Source organism: Artibeus jamaicensis, unplaced genomic scaffold (genome assembly GCF_021234435.1).
Source record: "Artibeus jamaicensis isolate MK-2021 breed Jamaican fruit bat unplaced genomic scaffold, CSHL_Jam_final contig_1582, whole genome shotgun sequence".
Taxonomy (NCBI): Eukaryota; Metazoa; Chordata; class Mammalia; order Chiroptera; family Phyllostomidae; genus Artibeus; species Artibeus jamaicensis.
In genome coordinates this window covers 407,384-421,969 of record NW_026521309.1, presented here as the reverse complement: position 1 = coordinate 421,969, position 14,586 = coordinate 407,384, and the positions used below count along the sequence as shown (strand labels likewise).

At 56.2% G+C, this 14,586-nt stretch overlaps 1 protein-coding gene across 1 annotated transcript; it reads right to left on the bottom strand.

The window, feature by feature from the left end:
• Positions 1-224: 224 nt before the first annotated feature.
• On the bottom strand, positions 225-2,495 carry FZD9 (frizzled class receptor 9). Its single transcript, XM_037154770.2, has one exon. The coding sequence runs from the start codon at positions 2,285-2,287 to the stop codon at positions 512-514; it is 1,776 nt and encodes a 591-aa protein (XP_037010665.1). The 5' UTR covers positions 2,288-2,495; the 3' UTR covers positions 225-511.
• Between the last annotated feature and the right edge of the window lie 12,091 nt (positions 2,496-14,586).

Here is a 14,586-nt window from a genome sequence, read left to right as displayed (position 1 = left end):
AAAACAGCTGTTCCATGGGGCACGTTCTCCTGATTGGTGGGGAGTCAGAGAACAGGGGCAGGGGGATGAGCCCAGCACCCACCCTAGCTCTGATCACCAAGGAGACTCCTGCAGAGCACCACCCTCCTACCTTCCCCCTTCCCAGGCCAGAGAGGACTCAGGGTGCCACAAGGGGGTTTATTCCAGTTACAGCTTCCAGAGAAACTCAACAATAAATTACATCATTAAATAAACTCCCGCCTGGACCATGCCCCCTTCTGCCCCCTCTCCACATGCTCCCCCAGGAGGCAGTGGAGACTCAGCCAGGCCCACCCCCTGCACTAGGCCACAGGGGAGTGAGCCTCACCAGGACCTCACATGCGAGGGCTGAAGGAGAGTCTCCCCGCCCTGGTCCTTGGCCCCCTTGCACTCACTTGCCTGACCTTGACAGCTGGGCAGCTGCTAGTCAGCTGTCTCCTCCGGAGGGTGTGTGTAGGAGGGGGCAACAGCCGCCCTGCACAGGCCTGTGTACCTAGAGGTGTGTGGGGTTCTCCAGAGAGGGGTCCGTCTTAGTCATGTGCAAGACCACGGTGGGGGCCTTATAGTGGCAATGAGTGCCACGGCCATAGCCCCCTGGGGCCCGGCAGGCCTTTACGCGGGCCCGGCTAGCTGCCATCTTGCGGTGGCATAGACTCTGCCAGGTCTGGAAAGTCTTGGAGCTCCATACCCAGACACCGCTGGTGATGCCCACCACCAGCGACATGAAGATTTTGAGCATAAAGACAGCCACAGTGGGCACTGAGCCCTCTTGCAGTGAGCAGTCCCTCCGGCCACCAGGCATGCTGGCTGGGGAACACAGCTGCTCTGTAGCCCGAAGGCGCCAGAAGTCCATGTTGAGACGTTCATAGACGTAGCACACTATGACACATGTGGCTGGCACTGTGTAGAGGATTGAGAAGACCCCGATCTTGACCATGAGCTTCTCCAGCTTCTCTGTGTTGGTTCCACCTGTCTTCATGATCTTGCGGATGTGGAAGAGGGCCACGAAGCCAGTCAGGAGGAAGCTGGTGCCGAGCACCAAGTAGCAGGAGAGGGGCACCAGCACGAAGCCTGTGAGCGCAGCCGCGTCCATGCTGGCCACGTAGCAGAGCCCCGTCAGCTCGTCCCCCGCCACCTTGCGCAGAGTCAGGATAATGATGGTCTTGAGGGCTGGCAGGCCCCAGGCTGCCATGTGGAAGTAGCTGCCGTGGGCTTCGATGGCCTCGTGGCCCCATTTCTTGCCGGCTGCCAGGAACCAGGTGAGTGTCAGCACAACCCACCACAGGGAGCTGGCCATGCCGAAGTAGTAGAGCAGCAAAAAGACGAGGGTGCAGCCTGTGTTCTCTAAGCCCTCCTGGATCACGTAGAGCGCACCCGCCTCCTGGTCACAGGCTACGCTCTGGGCGCCGGCCACCGCGCGGATGAGGAAGGCCAGCGAGTAGACGTTGTAGCACATGGAGAGGAAAATGATGGGTCGCTCCGGGTACTGGAAACGGTGAGGCTCCAGCAGGAAGGTGAGTACGGTGAAGGCCGTGGAGAAGAAGCACAGCGCTGACCACACGGCCATCCAGACGAGCGCGAAGTCTTTGTCACGCCGCGACCAGAACACCTCGACACCCGGCCCGCAGCGCGGCGCGCAGGAGCGGCTCTTCTCTACGTACTGGAACTTCTCCGGGTTCTCGCAGGTGCCACCACCGCCCAGGCCCGGGGCTGCGTCTCCGGGGGGCCGAGCGGGCCGCGGCGCCACAGGCAGCATGCCCAGACCCTTGTGAGGTTCGGCGGGGCCGGCCGTGGCGTTCTCGGGTGCCTCCATGCAAAGCGCGTGGGGGTCGTTGCGTGTGGGCAGCCTGGCGCAGTCCAGCGAGTCCGGCCAGCCAAAGTTGAACTGCTCCATGATGGGCGCGCAGCGCAGCCGCGCCTGCTCGCACATGGGCCGGCAAGCGGGTATGGGCGTCGAGACCTGGTCAGTGCACATGGGCGCGTAGAGTGAGCACAGGAAGAAGCGCAGGTGGCTGTGGCACCCGTACTGCACGAGCGGCGCAAACTCGGTCAGCTCGGCGGCTGCCTCGCCTTGCGACGTGTGGCCCAGAAGGTTGGGCATACGCGTCAGGTTGTAGCCAATGCCGCGGCACATGGGGATCTCCACCGCCTGGCACGGCGGTGGCCCGCGCCCGCGCTCCGGGTCGAAGCGGCCGATCTCCAGCGCCGCGCCGCCCGCCGCCAGCAGCTGCCACAGCAGCAGCGCCCGGCGGAGCGGTGGCACGGCCATCCCGGGCTGCCCCGGCCGAAGGCGGGAGTCGGCCCCGGCTCACTCGGGCCGCGCCGTCCGGCGCCCCGGTGCCGGCCCGCCACGTCGCGGGGCGCGGGCCATGGCCGAGCCGCCCGCGTGTGTCTGGGCGCAGCTGGCCGCTCTGAGCAGCGCGCAGAAAAGCCGCCCCAGAGAGAAGAGGCGCCGAGCCGCCACCGCCGCTGCCACTCCAGTGGCCTCGGAGCTAGAGCCGGCGCCGCCTCGGGAGGCCGCCGATACAAGCCTCGGGGTGGGGCGCCGGGTGGACAAGCCCAGGGGCGGACCCTCCGCCTGCGGGGCCCGCCCCCCGCCCGGGCTTTAAAGGCGCCGCATCCCGCAGCTACCCCAGGGCGCCCCGGGGGTGCGGTCCTGTGGGGCGTGAGGTAAGTACCACAACGTCTGTTCGCTCACACTCGGTTATTTCCCTTCTCTTGCTGCCCAATCTTTCCCCGCTACAGGACAGTCGGCTGGGAGATTCCCCCTTCTCCACACTGAGTTGTCTCTTCTTGTCCCGTGTGGGGAGACCCTTTCTAATGCTTCCAAGCGTGGGAAACCGCGGCCTTGCACTAGGTGACACTTCAACTGCTGCCTCTGACTTTTCACAGTTATACGTGACTGTGAGTTCTCTATAAACTGCAGTTTTCTTTTCTGTGAGTCTGCCAGTAATCCTGTAACAATTAACAGCACACTTTTTGTGCATGTGCTGCTTGTGGGTCGCAATGCACAGTTGACCTCACAGTGTCTTCTGGGTTCTCCTTTTCCCAGATGGGGAAACAAAGGTTCAGAGAGGAGTGACATGTACAAGGTCACAGGGCCGTTAAGTGCTGCATTTGTGATTGTCTGGTTCCAACCTTGCTACATTCCCAGTGCCCCTGAGCTCCCCTCCCAGAGGTGTCGTTACCCCATCATCCAGGAGGCCCTGCTCTCTCGGGTAACCTCTCAGCACCTCTGGGACCCGCTTAGAAACCGCTTCCCACAGGACTCTAACACCCCGGTCCCCCTCCCTGCCTCCCCGCCCCCGCCCCCTCCTCTGAGCTCCCTTGTGCAGGGCTTGCTCGGAGATCTTCTCTGCCCCGGGAGCCAGCAGCCTTTTGGTGCTGTCTGCCCCAGCAGCCTGCAGGCCCCAGAGAGACCTGCTCTCTTGCCTGTGCCTGCAGAGCCAAGGGCGGTGTACAGTGACACTCCAGGGACATGCTCGTCTCACCCCACCACTGTCAGGGTGACACCGGATTATTCCACCTGCTGCTTCTGTGGGCCGCACCTAATCCCTGGGCAGAGGGAGGACTGTCCTTCCCATGGTGCAGATGGAACCACCAAGACAGGGCACCCCGCAGTAACTGTGAGCCCTTCCCCCCTGGATATGGCCCAGCCTGCGGGGGACAGCTAACAGTAAATGAATGAGGTAGGAGGCTGTGACCCCTTCCTGCCCACCCTGCCCACCTGTACACACTCAGGTTGGGAAGGTGTTTCTGAGGGACTGGGGTCTGGGGGGCTCCTCAGGTTCCCAGAGCACCTCAGCTCAGTATCTTCCGTGGTTCCTGGGGGGTTCTGTGGGTGAAACCCAGGCACACCCAGCAGGCCACCCAAGGGCCGTGCTCTGGTCCAGGACTTGCTTTGAGACTGCTGTCCCCACTCCCTTGCCTACCTCCCATCTGTCCTCACCCCCTAGGAGTACCTGGAGGACTCAGACTCATTCAATGTGTGTGCTCAGTGCAAGTTCATTCATCCTGGCAGCTGCGCAGGGACCCTTCGTGGGAGAGTGGCCGAGGGGGTGACCTGCACTGCAGGGGCTGGGAGACGGACTGAGGACCTGCGGTGAGCCAGGCACTCTTCCACAGGGACCTTTTTACTCTCATAAAGAATTCTGTGCCTGTTTTACAGACGAGAAATTGAGGCTCAGAAAACTCAAGACATTTGCCCTAGATGACAGAGCTCACAAGGGCCAGGGTTGGCATTCAGGTTCTTCCACGGCACAAGGTTGCCCGACACCACCAGAGGAAGGGCACCTGCCCAGCTGGCCCAGCTCGGCCAGCACCACCTGGCTTAGAGCCTGGTGTGTGGTGGGGGCTCAAGAAGAAGTCAGGGCAGTGGCTGCGGTGAGTGCTCATCCGCTCTTAGAGCTGTGCTGGAATAAGGAAGGGGAAAGGAAAGAAAGATGCTCTTTGCAGGCATGCACCAGCCTCTTGCTCTCCACAGCTACAGGACAGATCGGGCATCTGTGGAGATTCGGCCGGCACTGTGCCCAGCACACACTGGGCTCACCTGAGCCATGGAGGTGCTGCTGCAAGAGACTGAACCTCCCAAGGAGGTAGCGCAGGAAAAAGGACCTGGCTTTGATCACCTGGTCCCCAAAATTCCAGTGGCTGCTTCCCATTACACAGGGTGAAGCTGTTGCTCCTGGATGTGGCAGCAGAAACTCCCCGCCTGCCTCTTCTGGCCCTGCCGAGCCCACCGCCCATCCCAGCCCCTCCAGGGAAACAACACGTCCCTCTGTCATGAGCCTCCAAACTCCTAGCTCAGAAGACCCTTCTCTTCTGCTCTGGCTGGCACTGCAGCTTCATCTCCTGGGGCAGCCCCTCACCTGGATAGAGCTGGAGGCTCTGCCCTGTGGGCCCAGGGCCCCCGCCCACCCAGTGTCCGCCCTCGCGCACTCACGGGTATTCCATCAGCCCCTCATCCATCCCCCCTTCTGCTCCACAGCAGCCGCTCAAGGAACCAAGGGAGCGTTTTATTTTCTCTGTAACTTGCCCCAAGGAAGTGCCAGTGTGCGGGTGATAGTGGAGCATGGCCCTGCCATCTGAGCCCCTACGTTCAGTGTTGGCAGGCGGTGGGAGCTCTGGCGCTGTCCCCTCCGCTGGCAGCCAGATCGGGAGTCTCAGACTGCTTCCCATTTCGAGGGCTGGCCTGGGAGCCAGGCTTTTTATGCCCCTTGCCCCCTCACTGCCCCCTTTCCCCACCAGAATGGGGAGGAGTCAGGGGCCCTTCCTCTGGCAGCCATAAGGGGGAGGCCGCCCCAGGAGCTGTGGGATGCCAGGCCTGTCACCATAGCAACAGTGTCACTGCTCCTGGGAAGCCAGAAGTAGGGAGGGGGTGTGGAACAGCCCCTCCCCCATGCAGATGCTGCCTGGGAGAGAAGAGGCCTCTTGGGCCGCCTGCCCACCCATCCGGCTTTGTCACTTGATCCCCCCCTTTACAAAGGCTGAACAATACCCAGGCACTCACTGAAAGGGAGACTATGAGGAGGACCGGAGGGGACTGCGAGGAGGGAGATTAGCATCAATGCCTAGCCCCATTCCTGCTCTACTGGAGGGACGGGGCCAGAACGGGGTGGGGGTAGGGGGACAAGGTGGAAGGTGGGAATGAAGCCCCTCTCAACTCCTCCTCCTGGGGGAGATGCCTCTCTTCCTGGGGGCCCTTGGCTGTGAGCCAAGTTTCCCTGCCTGTGCGAAGGGACATCTTCCTGACCTGTGTCCCCTTCCTACCGTTTCCATCTCCCCAGACTCCCTGCCCCTGAGGCCCTTCCTACACCCCACCGGACACAGGCTGTTCCTTCCCCACCTAGGGCCCAATATTGCCCTTTACAGGACAACCCCCACCTGACGGCCCTGGTGCCCGCCTCTGTGCCTTGCATCCAGCACACCTGTGCCTGTCTCCCCACAAGCCTTGGAGCACCTGGGAGGCTTGTCACCTGGCCTAGAAAAGGCTCTCATAAATGTTTGTTGAATGAAAAGAATGTTGTAATGAGGAGGAGGCCATGGATCCTTCCGGAAGAAGCTGAGTGCAAGTGGGGCCTGATTTGGGGGACAGCAGTGTCTGTGGTTAGATAGGAACTAGAAGGAGACCATCCTGCATCTCCGCCAGGGGCCCTGGGCACCCCTCAGGAGGCCCTGAGGCTGGCGACGGAGGACCCGGCAGGCACAGTGCCACGGCTGCTCCTGGGCAGGGACGAGGTGCACAGTGTCACTGCGGCCTGGGCAGACAGAGGCGGGCCCTGGCACCTGTGTGCTGCGTGTGTGTGTGTGTGGGGGGCAGGGTGAGCTGAGTGTGTGCACACACCCGAGGACATGCAGTGGCCTGGTCATTCCCCTGCGTGCACGCCCCCGCCCGGCCGGGGCTGGGTAAGGCTCCCGGTGGGCCTCAGGGAACTGGGCCTCCCTCCGAGTTCTGACTCTGTCAGTTTCCCTCTGTGGGGATGTCAAGGGCTGGACTATTCTGTTCTTACTAAAGCAGCGTTTTTAATCATTCCTTCCTGGGGCTTTCACAGTTTTCACAACTAATTCAACATTAGAGATGAGCAGAGGAATAAAATAATCATTTCTTCTCCCTCTCACAACCCCAGTTCTCAGGGGATCAGTGTGAAGAGTTCAGGCGTCTCTTGCTTCTTATTCTAGATGTCACATAACATTTGTGCCGTCTTGTATTTCTTTTACTAAAATGGAATTAATCCAGTACATGTCACGCCTCATTTTTCTAACCTAATAATCTATCATGAATAGATGAACGAATATGTGATAAAAAATAAGTAAAGTATTAATGGTAGAATCTAGGTGGTGGGCATTCAGGAGTTCATTACAAGTTTTGTTTAAATTTTCTGTATATTTAAAACTTTCCACAATAATATATATATATTTAAAAACTACTGTGGCCCTGGCTGGTGTAGCTCAGTGGATTGAGCACGGGCCTGTGAACCAAAGGATCGTGGTTCGATTCCCAGTCAGGGCACATGCCTGGGTTGCAGGCCAGTTCCCGGCAGGGAACACATGAGAGACAACCATACATTGATATTTCTCTCCCTCTCTTTTTCCCTTACCCTCTAAAGATAAATAAATAAAATAAAATAAACCTACTGTGAATGTCTTTCCATCTCAATACATAGGGTCTAACCATTCTTTTTTCATAAACAATCTGGTTTTCACAGTGAGAATTTATTATAATTTAGTGAGTCTCCTTTGGATAGACAATTAGGTGGCTTCTGTTATGATCCAGATTAGCCATCAGGTGCTTGGGTATATGTATCTATATATTTGGGATCTGCAATCAGTGGTCCACAAGCCAAATCTGGCCCACTGCCTGTTTTTGTAAATAAAGTTTTATTGAAACACAGCCATGATCACTGGTGTAGAATCTACTGTTGCTGTTGAGCTACAATGGCAGAGATGGGTAATTGTGACAGAGACGAGACGGCCCACAAAGCCAAACGTATTTACTATTTGACCCTTTATAGAAAATGTTTGCCAGCTCCTAAATGGACTTGGGTTTTTGTTTCTGTAGCAAAGAGTCTGTATCAATGGATATGTGGATTTTTATAGCATTATTGAGGTATGTTGTTGATGTAAAATAAACTTACGTGTATTTAAAGCATACAATTTGATAAGTTATTTTTAAAGATTTTATTTATTTATTTTTAGAGAGAGGGAAAGGGAGAAAAAAAGAGAGGGAGAGAAACATCAGTTAGTGGTTGCCTCTTGTGTGCCCCCTACTGAGGACCTGGCCCACAACCCAGGCATGTGCCCTGACTAGGAATTGAACAGGTGATCCTTTGCCTCACAGGCTGCCACTCAGTCTACTGATCCAGACCAGCCAGGGCCCATTTGGTCAGTTTTGACATATGGATACACTTGTGAAATCATCACCATAATCAATCCAGATAATGACTATCTTTCAGTTAAAATGCAATTATCATACTGGGAAGTAGCACGTTACAAAGTTAATAACTGGTGTGTATATGATAACTGGTCAGTATGGTGTGAAATGAGCTTAATAATAACTACCGCTTTTAAAGTATTAATGTGCATCTCATTTAATCCTCAAAACACCCTATGAGGTGATTATTATTTACTCTAATTTTTAGATGAAGACAAAGGCTTAAAGAGTGAAGCAACTTGCCTAAGTACAAGCCATAGTGCCAGGGTTAAAAAAAAATAATAATAATAATAAAATTCTTTACCCCCAAAAGGGTTCTCGTACCCTTCTTCCCCTTCCCAGGCCACCACTGAACCTCTGTCACCATAGATCAGTTTGCATTCAGTGTATGCAAATGGAAGGTGCATGTGACGGGCATTTGGGTAGCAAAGCCAAACTGAGCACCCTCTTGGCGTGGGGCACTGCCTCCTTTGCACTTTGCACAGCACAGGGCACAGATGGGGCTGGGTGCTGGGGGCACAAGATGAGCAAGACAGGGAACCTGCCCTCTGCTTGTTCAGGGTCAGCTGGAGTCACAGACAGAATAGTGACAACTCGGGTCAGCTGATGTCCGTGATTAGAGAGGGAACCTAGGGGCGGCTTTCACAGAAGGTGATACAAAAGCAGAGTCTCAAACCCAAGTAGGAGCCAGATCAATGAGTGGGACGAGTGTTGTAGACACAGGGAACAGCCTTGTGAGAGCATGGGGAGAAAATGGAAGTAGCCTGCCAGGGCCCACGGTGAGGCTGGAAAGCCAGGGTTTACCCTTGGGGATGGGGAGCCCCGGGAAGGCGTTAAGGGAGGGAGTGCTTTACATGGTCTGTGCACAGCAGCAGGGGCAGAAGACGGGGCTCTGCTGGGGGTCGGCCAGGACCAGAAGAGGTGACGAGTGCTTGCGTCCTGGCGAGGGAGGAGGCACTTTACGGGCAGAGAGGGGAGGGCAGGAAGCAGGCGCTTTCACTGCGGCGGCTCAGACTGGGGGGGAAGCTGCTGGGAAGGGACATGGTGCTTGCGTATGTGGGGGCAAGGGGCACCCCACCCCCAGGGAGCCCCCATCCGTGTCCAGCTGCAGGCCTGCCAGGGCCGCTGCGGCCACCCTGCGGCCAGGACGCCCAGAGGCGCCTGCCCCTGCTGAAAGCTGCTTTTGTGCGGCAGCTCCAGCTCCTGTTTCGTTGACGTTGGAACCTGCTGCTTATTTATCCAACTCGAAGGGAAATTCGGCAGCGGCCGAAGGGAAAAAAATAACCTCAGTTGCCGAGCAAGGAGGAAAGAGGCCCCTGCCACCCTCCTGCCACCCTGCCCTGCCCAGAGAGGGGCCTCACCCTGCCCCCAGGAGGGAGGCCTGGCAGGCCCGCCTCAGCGCTGGGACCTGTGGCCCTCATCTGCTCTGAGGCTGCTGGCTCTGTGTGGGGCCCCCTCTGTGGCCTCTCCCAGGGAAAGTCACCTGCCTTCCCGGCAAGCTGGTTCCCACTCCGCCCCTAGGGGGCTTGAGGTGGCCGCCCGGTGTGTTCCAATCTGTTCTCCCACCCCATCCCAGCTCGGCCACTGCAGCCAACCAAGGAGCCTGGATCTAAGCACACTGGCCTCGCAGAGTGTGAGGGCAGAAGCCCAACAAGCCTGTCAGATGTGGAGATCGTGACCTTGCGCCGCTCCAGACCGCTCCTGCCTCCCTCAGCCAGGTGTGGATGCGTGGTGGGAAAGGTGCGAACGTTGCCCCCAGGCCCCACCACACCCAGAAAGAGGGTCCCAGCTTTGCACCGCACAGGCCCACCTGCCCTAGCGTCAGCCCTTTCGGATTACAGTCTGTCCTGCATCCATGTGTCCTGAGAGGCCCTTGCACACCCACGACCTTGTCGACCCCGTTTTACATGAGGAAACTCAGGCTGAGGGATGGAGCTGGACCCCAGGCCTCCTGACACCAGGCCGTGCCCTCCCCGCCCTACTCCTCAGCCCCAGGCCGGCTTGCCGGACAGGCCCATTTGCCTCCACGGCCTGGTCAGCCCGTCTGAAGCCTCCCTCGCCTCCTTCCCAGAGAGCTGCACCAGGAGCCCCCACAGGCAGGGAGCGGGTCCATCCATCTCGGCTCACCCTGGTCCTCGCCTGTGCCTGGCCTCTCCTAGGGGTGTGGTGGGGAAGGGGAGTTATTCCCTGTGAAGGACAGAAGCACCTCCTGCCCACGACACATCTTGTCCTTCGCTGTACCACCGTCTTGGTGAGGAACCCACTCACACAGGGAAAACCTCGCGTCTTTCTTGAGGAGTTCAGCCCCTGGGAGGCCATGTCATCGGACCGTCTGGGGACTCAGATGCCTGGACTCCTGTTGTGCGCCACGGCTGTCATCTTAGGTCATCTGTCGAGTGGCTCTGGGCTGCGGTTTTCTCAGCAGGTAACGGGTGCTCTGGTGGTGCCCACGTTCCAGGGAAGGCAGGTGACCCGCGGGTGCCGGCTCCGCACAGTGCGGGGCCTTCACCCTGGCCCCTGCTCCCACGCACCCCCCCCTCCACACCGCATTCTGCCCTCTCCCCAGGACTGGGTACTGTTGTCTCAAGTTGTCACTCGGAGCCCCCACTGTCACCAGGGCAGCATTTTGACTTTTTTTGGTCCTCAGGCACTTTGCTTTCCTGGCCCCTCCCTTCATTAAAACAACATATTAAACATTGTATTTTATGGCTGACTATATGAATTATATTTTATGAGTACATTATATTTTATGAATATATTAATATTTTATATAAAAACACTTTTTGACCTAAATGTTTATTTTTTCCTTCTGTTTTTAAAAGAAGGCATTTTGGCGGGTCCCCGACAGGGTTGTGGGCCTGGCATGGCACCCGCCGAGCCCGACGGGTCAGTCGGGCCTGGGCGTTGGCCTCCCCTCCCCTCTGGGCCAGTCGTGCTCCCCTGGGGAAACAGACACACTGACGGGAGCTTCTCTCCTTCTCTTCTTGCCTGGAATCCCATCCTCCTCTCTTATGCCCGGGCACGGGAGGCGCCTTCTGTCAGCCTGGGGGGCTGGCCCAGGAGAGCTCAGCAGGCCTGCTCGCAGCCTCTGCGTACGGGAGCTCTGGGTGATTCCACGCTCCCTGCTGTCCAGATGTGCTGGCCTCCGGGCTAACTCGCTGCAGCCCTCTCCCCTGTCCGCTGACCCTACGTAGCTTCCCTTTAAAAGAGGCAGATCTTCTGGACACGGCAGTCTGCTCTGCTCCAACACCTTCACTGGCACCCAGCTTCTGCACGGTCACACCCAAAAGCTCCAGCCTGGCCATCAAGACCCCTTGCTATGGGCTCAGTGTCCAGCCTTCCTGACTGGAGCCCCCTCCCACTTGTAGAGCCCAGGACCCCGACACTCGTGCCGCTCACTGGCCCCAAACACCCCACAACCCCTGAGCTCGGACCACACCTTTGCTCAGGACAGTCTCTCTGCTGACTGTCTTCACCATTGTTTGAGTTTCTCTTTTTAAAGAGAAAGAAAATAATATATATGTAATTTAAAATCACATATACTTTAAAATAACAAGCATGATGTGCCACACCAAATTTAGACTATGCATGAGGTTAAATAATAAAAGTGAAAACCCGCACTCCAGGCCACCACCTCCCCGCTAGGGAAGGGGCCCCTCTTGGGCGTCAGCAGTATGTCCCTCCAGGGGGACACATGCACGCTTAGTTACAAGTGAATAAAATGGGAATGCGTTTATTGATTTAGAATTAATTTTGTAATCGGAGTAATACATGTGTATAGTTTTTTTTTAAAAAACAGAGATGTGACTTACATTAAAATACACAAGTCTTGAGTGTTCAGCTTGATCAATTATTAACGGTGTAATCACCACCCTGATCCAGACCCAGAGCACTCCTGTCACCGGGAAGGCTCCTCAGGGTCCCCTTGCAGCCGGATGCTGCGCTCTCTGCTCTGCCCCGCCTCAGCTCCGCCTCGGTTCCGCTGTGCCTGCTCTTAGATGTTGTATAAATGGAACCCTACGGGGTGTGCTCTTCTGGGCCTGGCCCGTTTGGTTCGGCATGTTGTGAACTTGTCTGTGCTGCTGGCACCTATCCGTGAGCTGCTCCTCCTCATTGCTGAGTCGTGCTCCTTTGCGTGGGCACGGACACTTCGTGTTTTCATTCTCCTGAGGACGACGTTTGCGTGGTTTCTGGGGCAGCACTTCCTTATGGCCCGCATGTCCGTGTCCTCCTGCCCCAGATTCCTAGGTTGGAACCCAACTCTCAGTGTGATGGTGTTAGGAGGTGATTTGGTCATGAGGAGATCATGACCTTCGCTGATCTTCACAAATGGGATCAGTGTCCTTATTTTAAAAGAACAAAGTTCCAGAGAGCTTCCGAGCCCCCCTTCCCTGTGAAAAGACAAGGGGAGAAGACGGCCGTCCATAAACTGGGGAGCGAGCTCTTGCCAGAGAGCAAATCTCCCAGACCTGTGACCTTTTTTGCACCATTCTGTTCTCGTTTCCTTATCAAGAAAATGTAAGTCCATTGAGTGAGGATCTATAGAACAATGAAAATGAATGAACGGCAGTTCTGTGCATCAATGTGGTGGGTCTTTAAATCATAAGGTTGAGTAAAAAAAAGCCAGGCTTGCACTTGTTTATATAAAGTTTGAAAACAGGCAAAAAAAAAAAAAACCCACCCTAGATTGATATTTATGATAAACGTTAAAAAATGCAAAGACATGAACATCAAAATTGTTAGGTAAGAAAAAATTGTTAGGCAGGAGGGGGCAGTCGGGTGGGGCGGGGGGCTGGTTAGGGAAGGGCGGGCAGGTGGCTTCTGGGGGCAGTCTGGCTGTGCGTTCTCCTTCTTGACTGTTTTAATGGGAGCACTTAGGTTTTGGGCACTTTTCTGCAGGTTACATTTTACCTTTAAGACGGAAAAGGTACATGAAGTATATGAAGTAAAGAGCAAAGTCCCCGTCCCTGTCCTCTCTGCACAGGAACATGGCGGGTCTCCTCCGCTTTCCTTCCAGTCAGTTCATGCATTTACATCCCTGTATACACACGTGCACAGGATACAAGTTTTCTTGTTTCTCTTCAGTGCTACAAGCATCATTCCGTAACTTGCTTTCACCGGATGAGTCTTGGATCCATGTAAAGCTCAGTCTGCCTTCTTCTTTACAGCTGTGGCATAGCACTTCCTGCAGTATGAATGCATTGTAGCTGGACTGAGTCAGTGGCAGTACCTACTGCAGGGGGTGTTGTGAGGCTTCAGTGAGACAGATGTTAGATGCAAGGTGCTTAGGACAGGGCTTGAGCTGTGCCAGGTGGGCTGTGAGCCAGTCGCTTCACTCCCGACTGCTTCAGTCTCCTTGTCTGGAAATGATAGTAGCCATAGAGTGGGATTCACATGAGGGTCGAGTGGGTCAGGGCAGGAAAAGCTGTTCCTAACAGCGCCTGACGGGTGTCAGCCTCGGCCGTGAGAACAGTTAGTTAGGTGCTGTGCCCCTCGTTTTACTGTTGGGAACGTGCATTTTGCCTTTGTACCTGGAGGGGAGGGATCCCTGTCTTTGTTCTTTATTTTGATCATTGTTTTGACTCTTCTTCCTCATTTTCTCTTCTAGGCGAATGTTGAGATCTAGTTTTATAAATAATCCTATTGGATTTAGAGATTACTTTATTGAAGTTACAGATTAATTTGGGGAGAACTGATGTCTCTACGATAATGAGCCCTACCCATCAGGCGGCAAATCATTTCTCCCTTTATGCCCGTCTTTTCCTTCCTTCCTTCCTCCCTCTCTTCCTTTCCTACTTCCTTCCTCCCACGCACACTTACTGCACTGTGTAGCACCTACTATACAGTGAGGGAGGCGGACCCGGTGCCTGCTGGTGGAGCTGATGGTCTGGTCTGGAGAGGGGCACTGGCTGAGTGCATGTGCAATGCCATGTCCAGCTGTGAGGAAGGCAGGGGTGGTGGGGTGACAGTTACACCCTGAGGGGCGTGGGAGGTAGTCATTCAGCTGGGAGGGGCTGTCCTGAAGGGACACAGAGGCTCCAGATAGGTGACGGTTGTGCACGTGTCCTGTCCCAGAGTCCTTTGGATTCTCTTCTAGCTGGAAGGACACGTCCATCCCGAAGGCCCCTGCATGCTGTGTGGGAGGAATCCATCACACTCTGGCCTCGCCTATCTGCCCCTCGGACCCTTGGAACACGAGTGACTACACCCAGTCACTCGTGTTCCAGGGCCCGAGGGGCAGATGGGGCTGAGCTCACAGGGCCTGTGAGCATCTTAACCTGGAGAGTAGTAGGAAGTCCCCGAGACTGTTAGAGAGACAGGAGCGACAAAATCAGATCTGCGTTTCTCCGAGAGCAAACACCCTGGGAACTGGGGGAGCGTTTGGAGGAGGCTGCTGCCTTCGGTCTGAGTGGCAGGGATAGAGGGGAAGGCAGTGTGCGTCCTACAGACAGGAGCCATGTGAGTGAGTGAACGAACGAGTGAAAAGGCAGCCTGAGTGGAAACTGGCGTGCTGGCAGGGAAGGCCCGGGGTCGGAGAGCGGCCAGCCTCCCCAGGTACCGTGTGCTGATGTCACGGCCCAGCCGGCCAGGCCTCGCCAGCCTCCATCCCTCCCTGGGTGAGGAGGCTGGAGGTCAGG

What these genes read in the sequence shown, in the direction of transcription:
- FZD9 (XM_037154770.2), bottom strand. Translation starts at nt 2,287, where the DNA reads ATGGCCGTGCCACCGCTCCGCCGGGCGCTGCTGCTGTGGCAGCTGCTG.